Raw genomic sequence first — 14,157 nt, forward strand, 5'->3', positions numbered from 1 at the left:
CACGTGCCGCGGAGCCAGCTCCTCCACGTGCTGCAGATCCACCTCGCGAGGTTCAGGTGATCCCCTCTCGGGACCCACCACTCGCCGATCCACCACTCCATGCTCCTCGAATGGTTCAAATAACCGAGGATGCGCTTCAACGCATGATAGCAGAAGCTTCAACTCGCGCTGCCAAGGAGGCCGTGTTCCAATATATCGCCACGATGGAAGCAAATGCTCCCAACGCGATACCAACACCTGTTCCACATGTGGAGCCACATATGGCACCACCGCCATCGACTCCCTGGGGGCTTAAACTGCCCCCAAAATATTTCGCTCGCCAAGGGTTATCGACTCCCTGGGGGCTTACATCTGCCCCCAAAATATTTCGCTCGCCAAGGGTTATCGACTCCCTAGGGGTATACAGTGCCCCCAAAACATTTCGCTCGCCAAGGGTTATCGACTCCCTGGGGGCTTACATCTGCCCCCAAAATATTTCGTTCGCCAAGAGTTATCGACTCCCTGGGGGTTTATAGTGCCCCCAAAATATTTTGCTCGCCATGGGTCATCGACTCTCTGGGGGCCTACTTCCGCCCCCCTCGAACGGTTCAGATAACCGAAGAGGACTTTCAGCGTATGATCGCCGAAACTTCAACAATATCAACTTCTACTTGCTCCTCTAACGGTTCAGATAACCGACAAGGACCTTCAGCATACAACCGCGAAAGCTTCAACTCGTGTTGTCACTGAAGCAATGACACAACCGTGTGCATTCACCTCAGACCATAGGTTTCGAGCGCCTCATCCTACAGTGGGTGGTTAACCCATCACAGGGTTGGGCATCACCCTTACCTTTCAACCCCAAGTGGGTTCACTTCACATCACATCGCAAGAGACGAATATAATCTTCCTACTCAAAAAATAGAACATCCCAAAGGGTGAACATCAACCACCAAAAAAAAAAAAAAACAAAAAAAGGGTAAAATCGCGCACGCGAAACCCCAGAAAAAGAAGAAGGTGAAAAAAGAGCAGAAGAAAGAAAAAAGAAAAAAGAAGAAGATTAAGAAATAGAAGAAAAAAGAAGGAGATGAAACAAGAGAAGAAGAAAGAAGAAGAAAAATGAAGAAGATGAAAAAATAGAAGAAGTAGAAAAAAAAAAAAAAAAAAAAAAAAAAAAAAAAACTAAGCCGGTCGCGCGCCCCAACCACCCGCAAGCGCGCGCCCCGCGCCCTAACCGCCAGCAAGCGCGCGCCCCGCTCCCCTACAGCCATCGCGCGCGCTCCCCGCTCCACAGCAGCCCGCGAGCGCGCGCCCCACGCCAGAACCGTTCGCTCGAGCGCGACCCGCGCCTTAGCACCCCGCAACCCGACCGCCCGGCCGCGCGCGCCCCAGCAGCCCCACGCGCGCGCCGCGCCCCTGCTCCCCGACACATGCGCGCGCGCGCCCCTGCTCCCCGACACGCGCGCGCGCCCTGCTCCCCGACACATGCGCGCGCGCGCGCCCCGCTCCCCAACACGGGCGCCCGCGCCCCACTAGCCGCGCGCGCGCCGCCCTCCGACGCGCGCACGCCCGCGCCTCCGCTCCATGACACGCACGCGCGCGCCCTACTCCCAGACACGCGCGCGCGCGACCCCCTTGCCGCGCGCGCCCCGCCCTCCGACACGCGCGCACGCCCGCGCCCCGCTCTCCCACGCGCGCCCCCCCTACGATCTTGCCGGGTGCGCCCTCGCGCCGAGCTCCACGCCTAGCGCCCCGCGCCCCGTTCCCCGCGCGCTCAGCTAGCCTGCGCCCCGCGCCCTATCATGCGCGCACTCTGTGCCGCAAAAAAAAAAAAAAAAAAAAAAAAAAAGGGTAGAAACTGCAGCCAAGCCGAGCCCCGCGCGCGCGGCTTTATTTATAAAAAAAAAAAAAAGAAAAAAAAAAAAAAAAAACAAACTCGGGCACGATTTCCGAGACTCGTGCGGGCACGAATCCCGAGGCGCGCATCCGGCACGCTTGCCGAGGCAAAAAAAAAAAAGGCACGATTCGCAAGGCAAAAAATACTCGGGCACGATTTCCGAGACTCGCGCGGGCACGAATCCCGAGGCGCGCATCCGGCACGCTTGCCGAGGCAAAAAAAGGGCACGATTCTCGAGGCAAAAAAATACTTGGGCACGATTCCCGAGGCGCGCACGGTCATGAATCCCGAGACGCGCATTCGGCACGCTTTCCGATGCAAAAAACGGGCACGATTCCCAATGCAGAAAATACTCGGGCACGTGCACGAATCCCGAGGCACGCATCCGACACGCTTCCCAAGGAAAAAAAACGATCGCGGTTGAGGCGCACATTCGGCACGCTTCCTAATGCGCGCATCCGTCACGCTTCTTGAGACAAAAAAAAAACAAAAAAAAAAAAAGAGAAGAGAAGAAAAAATGAGTAAAGCAACATGCTGCGTCACTCTCGAGGAAGTCTCTATCAGCTCCTCATAAAATTCTTAATAGCTCCACACTCTCTCTCTCCGTGCACTACATGCGCGCGTGCCCCCCCCCATGTGGGCTACTACGAGCATGGACCCTAAGTGCACGCAAACTCAGGCACATCAGCGTCCTACAATGCGTGCCGCCTCTCCTACCTCGTAGCGCGCGCATACCTAGGGTCGCGCGCAACTCTCAAAATTCTACATCAAATCACGTGAAGATTTTGACGCACTTTACTAAATCGCGCGAGAATTTTTGTGCGCTCCACCAAATCACTTGATAGTTTCACCTCGCTTAACCAAATTGCGCGAGCTATTCAACGCGCCTACCAAGTCGCGCTCGCTATCAAACGGATAAAAAAAAAAAAAAAAATCTCCACGCCATGCCAACGATTAACGAAAGACTACAGCACCGATGTACTCTCGACACGATCCGGTACCCTTTTTGACTTGGCTCCCACATCGTCTCGAGAGTGGGGGGCTTGCGAGACAACTCCCACGAAGAGCCAACTCGCTGAGTACTACAACCCACAACGAGATTAGTCCCACGAGGAGCCAACTCCCTCGGGTCTACGAAATCATAGCGAGATAACTCTCACGAGGAGACCACTCGCTCTGTCCTACAACCCGCAGCGAGACAACTCCCACGATGAGCCAACTCCCTCGGGTCTACGAAACCATAGCGAGATAACTCCCACGAGGAGCCAACTCGCTCGGTACTACAACCGGCAGCAAGACAACTCCCACAAGGAGATAACTCGCTCAGTCATATAACCCGTTGCGAGGCAACTCCCACGAGGAGTCAACTCCCTCGGGTCTACGAACCCACAGCGAGATAACTCCTACGAGGAGACCACTCGCTCCATCCTAGGACCCGCGGCGAGGAATCTCCCACGAGGAGCCAACTCGCTCGGTACTACGAACCCGCAGTGAGACAACTCCCACGAGGAGCCAACTCGCTTGGTACCACAACCCGCAGCGAGACAACTCCCACGAGGAGCCAACTCGCTCGATACTACAAATTCGTTGCAAGGCAACTCCCACGTGCAACCACCTCGCTCAATAATAAGACTCGCTGCGAAACAACTCCCACAAGGAGACAACTCGCTCAGAGCAACCTCAATCCGCACGCGCCTCAATAGCGCATCATCCAATGCTCCTACAACTTCGCTGCAAGACAACTCTCTCGAAGAGACAACTCGCTCGCAATGCACTACATAATCGCAAGCTCAAGTTAGCACGATTACAACCCTAGAAACACTTAGAGATATTATGAGAATCTATATAGCCTGGCCAGCTTGATTACTCAAAATATATCTACTTGTTTTCGATGGGTCCTTCATTAAAACGTGGCCACGGTCCAAACATACTTACGACCCACGAGGTCTAACACAGGGCACGATCCCCATAAAAAAAATCTTGAGAGCCTGATCCCCTCCTCAAGTACATCACGCACAAGGCTATATGTAAACACATACAAGCAACGCGTCAAAACATTGACAATGTCGATAAATAACAACTCCCACGAGGAGAATACTAGCTCCGCGCTACTACATTATCGCGAGACAACTCCCACGAGGAGATAACTCGATCAACTCTATTACCCCACGACGAGATAACTCCCACGAGGAGATAACTTGATCCGCGCTACCACATCGTCGTGGGACAACACTGACGACTCAAGTAACTAACATCGCGACAACTTGGTCGCGCTACGCGCCAACGCGCCTTCACACCCCTCCGACACACGCTCTAACGTGTTTCGCACACCATCGACTACTACATTTTTTACTCTCGACACGATATGTCACCCATTTCAGCATGGCCCCCACATCGACTCGAGAGTGGGGGGCTTAATGATATGCCTAATTGGCCCAACCCAATGGGTTTACAAATTATTTACCTACTGGGCCACGAGCCCAATATCGAAGACCACTATCACCGAGGCCCAATCACCTTCAAGTAAGGTTTGGGCCCGACAATCTCGACTAAGCTATAAATAAAGGTTTGAACTCATTCCTTAAGGTACGTCCTATTAACTGAGCAATACTATTAACTGTATTCTCGGGACTATTTCCACTATCAGCACGTCTGACTTGAGCGTCGGAGGGGTTTCCGCCGGATCAACCCCCGGCGTAGTTCACGTGTGTTCATTTCGCAGGTACCTCAGGATCATCAAGTTGTCAAGCTATTGATCTGCTTTGCTCTCCCAGTTCATTTTCTACACTACCCCAGATGATCTAAACATTTTAGCATCATCATTTATATATTTATTTGTGTATTTATTAGGGTATTTAGGACATTTTATAAATAATAAGTTGAAATTTTAAGTTTGTTTGCAAACACTGCAACTTTTAAATTAACTGCTTAAAGTTGATTTTATAGGTCTTTTGCAAACATCCACAACTTTTACAAATAAGTGATTTTTTAGAGCTTAACTCATAATCACCAACTTCTGATTTTACATAAGCATTTGCAAACACCCCCTAAGAATGTCAATAAGCGTGTCTTGTTTTAAAAAAACTCTAGAACACACTAATCATTTAAAGTTAAATAAATAAAAGGGTTAAATACAAAAACACCCCTGTACTATGGACTTTGTATCATATACCCCCATGTGCTATGCCAAAATACAAAAACCCCTCTCACATTACACTTTTCCCAAAATATGACGAAAATACCCCTACTCAAGCATATATATATATATATATATATATATATATATATATATATATATATATATATATATATATATATATATACCCTCAATAAAAAATGAATTCCATCATATATATATACATATATATATATATATATATATATATATATATATATATATATATATATATATATATATATGTATATATATATAACGAAGCTGTTACTATTTCTTTTATGAATTTTAAAACGTAACTTCAATGTAGTTTTATCACCATTGAAATTATATCACAAGGACATTTATACCCTCAATAAAAAATGAATTCCATCATAAATATTTTTTATATTTTATTATTACTTGAAGTATTATTTTAATTAAATATCAAGTGTATTTTGAATTATTTCTCCGTAAATTAGTAGTAAGCATTATACATACTTCTCTAACATTTATTATTAATCTTTTTAACCTTTTATATATTGACAATGAGTTTTCTATTAATTATTATATATTTATATTATAAAAAAACTATTATGGTCCGGACCTCCAAGGGTCCAAATATCGCGATCGGGGCCCGTTATATATAGCTCATGCATGGTTATCGAATCGAAAAATATCGGCGTATCGTTTTCCTCCGTGTATCGTATCGTATCGTTATAGTATCGTATCGTATAATATTTAACCAACTATTAAAAATAATAAAATATATATATCTACATAATAAAAATAATATAAAAATTTAAAATTTAATATTTTAAAGTCAAACCACTAAATTCATAAAAAAAATTGTAACAGCTTCGTTTTATATATATATATATATATATATATATATATATATATATATATATATATATATATATATATATATATATATATATGTATGTATAACGTGTAAGCACGTGAAATAGGTTATTGTTTGATCAATAAATATGCACACTTATGAAATAGGCATGTACTTGTCTTTTAATTTGAGTGATAAATGGTAATGTTTCACTACTCCCATTACAGCCATTACTGCTTCTTAATGAAGGTTTCCCGCCAATAAATTTGAATATTTAAAAAAAAAAAAAACTAAATTAATAGTAACCGGACTATGAAATCGGTGGATCAGAATCGTAAACTTATCCAACGGAAACCGTGAGTCGTCAAGATAGAACCGGCCTGCAATTGTGTTTTTCAAATGTAGGTTAAGGGTCGGGTCAAAATTGAATCTATGTGCATTTTTTTTAAATATATTATTTTATTAACCTGACGTGTTATTAATTTAGCACCTTATCCCTAAATAGGGATTGACAAAAACTATTATTTAGACAATATATTAATTAACCCAATAATATTATATTTTAGATATTGATTCTACTGTTTATATAAATGGGAGTATTCCAAAACGCGGTTTTTAAATGCATGTAATTATTTTTTAGATTTGAGTACCTTTGTTTAAATGCAATGTATTATGTTGCACGAGTAACAATTATTGTTTATAATATTTATTATTCCAATAAAGGAAAATAAATGTCCAAAGTGAGTCATCCATATTATTAATTCGTAAATTAATGTTAAAATAAATAAAATAAATAATCATCAGTTGATGGGCCCAGCAAGCCCATTGATGGCCCGGACCCATTACAGTAACATTTTTAGAGGAATAAAATTTTAATTTCAAAACAATATTTGGTAACTATTTAAAGGGAAAGTATTTTAAGTCGGAGGATTTATGTTTTTCTTTTTTTTTTGGTTAAGAGGTTGTTTGGTTAAGCTTATAAGATGTTAAAAGAAGTTTATAAAATGTTTTAGAGCTTATAAGTTCTTCCAGAGTGTTTAGTAAATTAAAAAAAAAAAAATCTTATTTTTTTTAGCTGGAAAGCAAATAAGATCTTTTAAAAAAAATACCTTTACCCCACATTTTCATTTAAAACCTTATAATAAGTAAAAAGGCTCGTTATCTAAACACTCTAAAAATTAATCTTAAAAATAAGACGTAAGAGCTTATCAGCTCTTAAAACATCTTATCAGACAAGAACTTATCAGCTGTTTAAAATGAGATATTTATCATAATGCCTATTTTTTTTTTTTTTTTTTCTTATTTTATCTATTAACGGTAGTCCCGAGAGAGTATACGCAAATCGCACAACGAGATAAACATTTCTACAAGAGACGTCAAAATGGTATCTGACACTATTTGTAGCTTGACACCATGTCTCGACAAAATTCCTTCATGACTTCAAAATTGTAGTCGTACACCAATTAAACAACGAAGCGTATACCGAGTCAAAGATATTTGTGGACTTAAAGTTGTGCGCACAACGGCTGAGAACATCCTCGGTCCAATCCAATAGCATTCGAAGAATTGAAAGATCGCTCAATATTGGCAAAAGACTTAGATCGCTTGATTCTTCCGGGGACGATGATTCGCCAGGTTGATGACTCGATGCTCGTAAATTCCAAACGTATTCATATTTATTATGACGATGCTCATGGGACCAGACTACCACACGATTCGGAATCACGAGACGTTACAACTAAGGGTAATAACATCTTTAAAAATATGAGGGTAATTTTTGTCTTTAAAAATTAGCATGAAGAAATGTCATGTCTGCAGGGGTAGAACTGGTATTTTTCGGGGCAATATCCCATGGATTCAAAACGATTCTGTTGAATAATTACACCCTAAAGGAAATGGTGTAAGACGAAAATAAACCTCGAGGGAATTTTAGTAATTACGGATAAATAGGGGTGTTTTTTATTGTTTATCCTAAGTTCCGAGTTTTTTTTTATTCATACTTTTTTTGTTCTTAAATTTATATTTTACACCCGGTCAATATTATGTACATCAAACAAGCACAGTTAAAAAATATATAATAAATATCTATAGCCTAATTGGTTTTATTATCATAACTAAAACACCAGTAGTAACTTCACAAAGTGATTTTGCTTCTTCCTAGTTTATTACAAAGAGTTCTGCAAGAATTAGAACAACAAGAATATAGTAAAAAAAAATTAAAAAAAAAAACAAAAAAAAAAAACAAAAAGAAAATAATAAAAATAATTAAACAAAGAACAGAGTATTTATTTACCCTGGTAAATTTAAAATGAACCACAACATAAAATTTTCCTGAGTTAATTCTTTTCACTTGCACTTCTGCTAATTGGCCACAATTTGCTGAACATTCTTCTAGGCCTGTTTGGAGTCATACTAAACGACTTCAACTTCGAAGATTTTTCAACCCCGTTCGAATATCTCTCGTCCAGATCATCGTCTTCTTCATCGAGCTTCATTTTCAGCGTCGAAATGTTACTCGACTTCGACGACTTATTATTATTAATGCCCGAAACGCTCCACTGATCTTCTGGTTGAACGGCAGAAGAATTGGTGCTGAACGAGGCGGCGGCGGCCGCCGCCTTTGCCGGATTCTTGTGGCCGGCTAATAGTGCCTTGATGTTGCTGGGCAAATCGGTCATTTGACCACCGGCAATTGCCGCCCGTGCTTGCTCGAAGAAGAGAACTTGAACAACGACCCTTAATGGGAGCATCTCGTTTTGCGCGGCGTGCATGCACGATTCGATCGATAGTTTCTTGCAGTCCAAGATTCGGCATAGTCGTTTCCTTTCGCTCTTGTTGAGTTCCGGATGTGCCTGCATAGACAATTGAAATAAATTTATACCAAAACACAAAAATAAAAAAGCCAATTTAAACACAATGGCTATATATAATACCATGTATACTAACTATCGAGTTTGTCGTTTGGTTGGTAAATTCGTTGTGATTAATTATATAATTCAACTTGGACGTTCGGCAAGTCTAATAACTATTCGGGCCGACTTGCAATTGTGGAAAAAATGGAAATCTTGGCCGGTTGAGAAATTATTTATTGGACGTATGATGGTCCAATAATACAATTGGACTCGCATAAGATTATCGACTCTTATTTAATCTAATCTAATATCTTATATTCGGAACCAAACGAAGCCTAAAAAGATAACAACTTTGTACATAAGATAGTATGTCCTATACTGGCTCCGCCACTGTTAAGACGACACACAACCCTTCTTAAGTAAGTGTTTAATTTTTTGTTTTAACTTTCAAAATCCAAGTTACTTGCATTTCTAATGTTGGTCAATAAAATTGGATACTATGATGTAGGGAAAAAAAATCCAAAAATTCACAAAATAAGGTATATTTATTTATATATACCTTGAGATAGATGTCAATGGCTTTGTAGAGGTCATCATGGTCATGCCTCGAGAATTCCGGAATAGCTTCCGCGATTGCAATAAACTTCGACATCGGCAAATTCTCGTAATCCTTAGCTACCCTTTGAAGATACCCATCGACAAGCTTCGCCACCTTCAACTTCGAGCTATGAGAAGCCGAAGAAGACCTCCTGCTCTCTTGAAACATCAAGTCAACGTTCTCCGCGGATCTTGACCTCCTCCGCCTATCGAAACCCCCTTTCATCCTCGGCGGGCTAGTCGGGGGCGTTTGCCCCCCTTGCAACATGAATTGCTCCAATATCGTAATAACAACATCTACATCGTACACGACCTCGTCATCCGCGGTCGACGAATTAGAAAAGGGTATTAGCAAATCACCGACCGAGGCCTCCTCGAGTTGTAACCCTACTCTTCTCGCCAATTCCATCTTCGAAGAGGGGGAGGCTTTAAGAATATTCGCCGCCTTCAATAGCTTCAATAGAAAACTACACGAAACTTCGCCTTTTTCAATAGGGAGCAAACTAACGATCGACTCCAAGAGAAGCCTATGCTTCGAAGCTACCATCTCGTCACATTCGAATTGCTTCGATATATTCGGTAGCCATTTAGACGCGTAGATACGCAAAGCGTGCCCGATCAAGCTCGACGGGACTTTCCCGCTAGATTTCACCGCGATCATCGTTCGCCAATAGAGATCGATCCCGAGTTGGGCCAAATCCTCGGCCCACCACCCTTTACGGCCCGCGGACTTATGATCAAGTTCCGACCCGTTTAAGGACTCGGTTATAGACCCGTGGTCGTCCCTCCCGCCCCGTCTCGAGTAGCTATGCGATAAGCTCACTTTCGTGGGGTTCGCCGCGACTTTCGAGGCGATTGATTCGATGCAACGGCCGGTTATTCCGAGATCTTCGGACCAAACGGGGAACGATTTGGTGGTTTGTAGTGTCGTGAGGGAGTCTCTCCATCCGTGGAGGATGCACGAGTTGAGGAAGACTTCGATTTTGTAGATTAGGTTTCCCTTCTCGACTTCCTCGGTCATTTGAAGGTACTCGGCCCCACACCGGATCGCGACGATGTTGTAGGCGCTTAGCGTGACGGTTATGCCGTAGCAGAATTTGGCGCAAAGTTCGAACGATTCGACTCCCCCCGGAAAATCCGGGAGCTGGATTATTTGGACATGTGTCGATTCGGGGGTTTCGGAACATAGTCTTTGTAAACGCAAACATTTCGAAAGCAGGGGAAACTGCAAATAAATTATAAAAAAATTAAAAAAAAAAAGAATTTTGTAATTTCAAATGTAAATAAATTAGAGGTGTGAAGAAAAACAAGAAGAAATCAAAAAATAAAAAAATAAAAAAAATTTGTGTACCTTATGGAGTAAATATCTGCTACCTTTCACTTGAATAATGAGATCACTAGATACTTCTGATGATACAGACCTTTGAAATAAATAAAATAAAATCAAGAAAATCAAGAAAAACAAGAAAAACACAAACCTTAATTTCGTCGAACAAATTAAACACACGAGATTAAAGAATTTATTTTATTTAAAGAATTATTATATATTATTATTTACCTGACAGTCTCTGTTGAGTAGAAAGTATCAGGGCGAGATCCGAGTTTCATAAACTTCATTTTTTTTTCCGGTAAAAAATAAATTAAAAAAATATATGGTGGAATTAAATCAGCAAAAGAGCAGCAGCACCACCATATTTTGTTTTTATTTATTTATTATTTGTTAAGACAAATAAAAGAAGAGAAAAAACAAAAAAACAAGTTCTTTTGAAGAAACACCACTACCGCAGAAAGTTCCACATCCAGCTGCAACCATTAGATTTTGTCGGAAACCCTATATTATTATTTTTTATTAGAAAAAATTAAATAAAATCAAGAACAATTAAAATAAATATGCAGAACTTAGCAAATAGATATATCCCAAAATTCAAATAAAAACAAATAAAAAAATCAAACACTAATGAAAAAATCCTTGTCCCAAGAAAACAGAAACCGAAACCCAAAAACCGAAATCCGAAACCGAAACCAATTTACAGAAATAAAAACATTCATAGAAAGAATAAAAAGTAAGACAAATTACCTGATTTTTTTTTTTTTAATTTTTAATTTTCAGCTTTTGTAATACTCACAAGTAACTGCCAATCATTTGCTGGTGGCTGTTTTTTTCTTTTTTTTTTTTTTGAAATAAAATTGTTTTTTCTCTTTTTTGGCTTTGGCTTGAAGAGTAATATTGGAGAGAGAGAGAGAGCTAAACCAAAACCACCATTACAGCGTGCAAGAGAAAAGCAGCGGGCCACGTGCTTAACCTGCGCCCCACCTTGTCATCATTACCAAACAGCGAAAATCTTTCACTACCACCCTTCTTCTTCACTTCCCGGATTATTTTAGTCAAACCCCCACTAACGTACGCCGCTCGCTCTCTGTATTTCAATAATGGGATTTTACGTATGTATATTAAGCTCTGGCCTCAAATTCTTGATATATATATATATATAACAAAAATTGCCCTTGTTTTTAATTTCCATGGAAATTAATTAAATACTGCTTTTTTTTTTTTTTTTCAATATTGCTTTAATGCATGGGGGGCCTGCAAATTGAATGCTTCGTATGAATGAAAGAAATTTTTTATTTAAGTAAATACAAATCTTTACATGTCATTCATTGGTTTGGATATTATTATCCAATTTATTTTATTATAACAAAATTGACATTATTATTATCCAATTTATTTTTTGTAAAAGTTTGCTGTTATTTTTACAATTAACCACTTTGAGAAGTTCACTGTCATAATTTGTTAAAATGCTCTACGTTCGAGTTTTGGAGCATGTTTTTAACCAATTTTCGAAAGTTTACTGTCATTGGCGGAACTAGAATTTTTTATATATATATATTTTGAATCGAGTTGATTGTTTATCGATCAAACTAAATACAAATACAATTTAAAAACTGCGATGCAAATTCAGACAAACATAAACAGTGCATGCATTCAGCTCGATTCAACTCGTTTACACCCCTAGTTATAATAGAGCACAAACTCATTCGATATAATAAATTGGACTTTCCATAATGGAATGAACAAGCATAAGTTTTCGACGTTGCAAAAACTTTAGCTTTTAAGCTAAACTTGTAAGCTTATTTCTTTTCTAATTAATGACAATTATTTATAGCCAAATATGCCCCACTGAACCAAATAAAAAGGAAATTCTTTTAATTATTATGACCCAGTAAATAATAAATATATAGCACCCAGTTTCTAATAACCAAAAATAAAAAAAAATAAAAATTGTCGAGGAGTAAAGGAGTTAGCTGGCACATCATCAATATCTTCTTGCTTTTCATTACAAGATAAGTTCTCTTGAATTCTTTAATTTCCTATTTATGGATAAAGTAATTCTATATAGGGTAAATTACGATCACACCTGAGATAAGATTAAATTATGAAAAAATCCTTTATATTTGGATAATTACAACAATTTCTTTAACTATGAATCTTCTTACACGTCCATCCTTACGGTGTCAAATTAACAGAATTTTCTAGATTCCGTAGAATGTTCTCTGGATTGTACTCGTTTTGTGCAAAAATGCAATTTCTGATGCACCATAATCTGATATTTACAAGCCAAACAGACACATCTTATGATCATCTTGTTTTAAAATATGAAGCTCGAACGAGGTAAAACGAGTACAAACTGGAAAATATTCATATAATCTAGAAAAAAATTCATTAAATTTGACACCGCAAAGATAGACGTGTAAGAAGATTCATAACTGATGGTGTTACAGTTACCCAAATATGAAGTGTATTTTGGTAATTTGACATTACTCAGGGGTGAGCGTAATTTATTCTTAGATATATGTATTTGATTTACTGACTAATTAATTAATATTAAAACATGGAAAAAAACAATAGAACATTTAAATTAACTGAAATGCTATTCATAGAACAACTTTTACCGGCTTGCAGTGCGACTTTATTTCATTTGTAATTTTTCTTAAGAAAATTCAAAATTCTCTCAAACTCTATCCAAGGTTCTTCGAGTTCTTGCGGATTAAACGAGCAATTCAACAACGATTAAGGTAAAATTCGAACTCGAAATCATTGACCCAATGTTTTTATAGTAGTATATTAACAAATTTCGTCGAAAATCTATACGTTTTGAGTATTTTGATTATGTTCGAAAGTTTTCGGAAATAAACTTACATTTCGTGTAGAAACTCACGAAATGAAGGGGCTAATTTCGTGAGTTTGTACACGAAATAGACGTATTTGTTTGTTTTTCTTACGTTTCGTGTACAATTACACGAAATGAAAGCTTACATTTCGTGAGAAATCTCACGAAATGTAAGCTTTCATTTCGTGTAATTGTACACGAAACGTATGTACTTTGGCTGTTTCACTGTCATTTCGTGGACAAACACACGAAATAGGGCTTGTATTTCGTGTGTTCTTACACGAAATGGAGGCACTAATTTCGTGTGGTTGTCCACGAAATGACAGTGAAACAGCCAAAGTTCATATTTTTTTTTTCAAGATTTATTTTATTTATTATTATTATTTAGACTGATGTTAATAGTGTTTTATTTAACAGATGGCAGGCAAAGGGAAATTAAGTGCAATTATGCGAGCAGTTCGTGAAGAGGCTGAACATCAAGAGCGCGAGCGCGAGCGCATGACTATGTCTACACGACGTAGGCGAGAGGCTGAGAGAGCTGGTGAAGCCAGATCATCAGTTCCACATCCCGATGTTGGGTCTTCTCGTGCTATGGAGGAGGAGGAATATGTGGCCCCCGTTCACGAGACTGAGGTTGTAGGTCGTGGAGGTCGTAGAGGTCGTGG

The 14,157-nt window shown here is 39.8% G+C and overlaps 1 protein-coding gene and 1 long non-coding RNA gene across 2 annotated transcripts; both read right to left on the reverse strand.

Annotated features, from left to right (window-relative positions):
• Positions 1 to 8,003: 8,003 nt before the first annotated feature.
• Positions 8,004 to 10,948, reverse strand: LOC148766792 (Phototropic-responsive NPH3 family protein). The gene is made up of 4 exons (XM_088825171.1): positions 10,882 to 10,948; positions 10,675 to 10,744; positions 9,286 to 10,548; positions 8,004 to 8,726 (listed from the first exon to the last, which is right to left on the reverse strand). The coding sequence occupies exons 1-4, from the start codon at positions 10,938 to 10,940 to the stop codon at positions 8,211 to 8,213; spliced, it is 1,908 nt and encodes a 635-aa protein (XP_088681297.1). The 5' UTR covers positions 10,941 to 10,948; the 3' UTR covers positions 8,004 to 8,210.
• An 88-nt stretch (positions 10,949 to 11,036) lies between these two features.
• On the reverse strand, positions 11,037 to 11,501 carry LOC148766793 (uncharacterized). Its single transcript, XR_016034201.1, has 2 exons — positions 11,401 to 11,501; positions 11,037 to 11,154 (listed from the first exon to the last, which is right to left on the reverse strand). It is a non-coding gene; the product is annotated as an uncharacterized LOC148766793 (long non-coding RNA).
• Between the last annotated feature and the right edge of the window lie 2,656 nt (positions 11,502 to 14,157).

The sequence above is a fragment of the Erythranthe guttata genome, chromosome 11, assembly GCF_056151865.1.
Source record: "Erythranthe guttata isolate IM_541 chromosome 11, IM_541, whole genome shotgun sequence".
Classification (NCBI taxonomy): domain Eukaryota; kingdom Viridiplantae; phylum Streptophyta; class Magnoliopsida; order Lamiales; family Phrymaceae; genus Erythranthe; species Erythranthe guttata.

Bases quoted from the DNA above. Each gene is read 5' to 3' on its own strand.
- LOC148766792 (XM_088825171.1), bottom strand. From the start codon at position 10,940: ATGAAGTTTATGAAACTCGGATCTCGCCCTGATACTTTCTACTCAACA. The intron at 10,745-10,881 runs GTAAATAATAAT...TTTATTTCAAAG, and splicing joins TACTCAACAGAGACTGTCAG to GTCTGTATCATCAGAAGTAT. The intron at 8,727-9,285 runs GTATATATAAAT...TTGTCTATGCAG, and splicing joins CCATTGACATCTATCTCAAG to GCACATCCGGAACTCAACAA.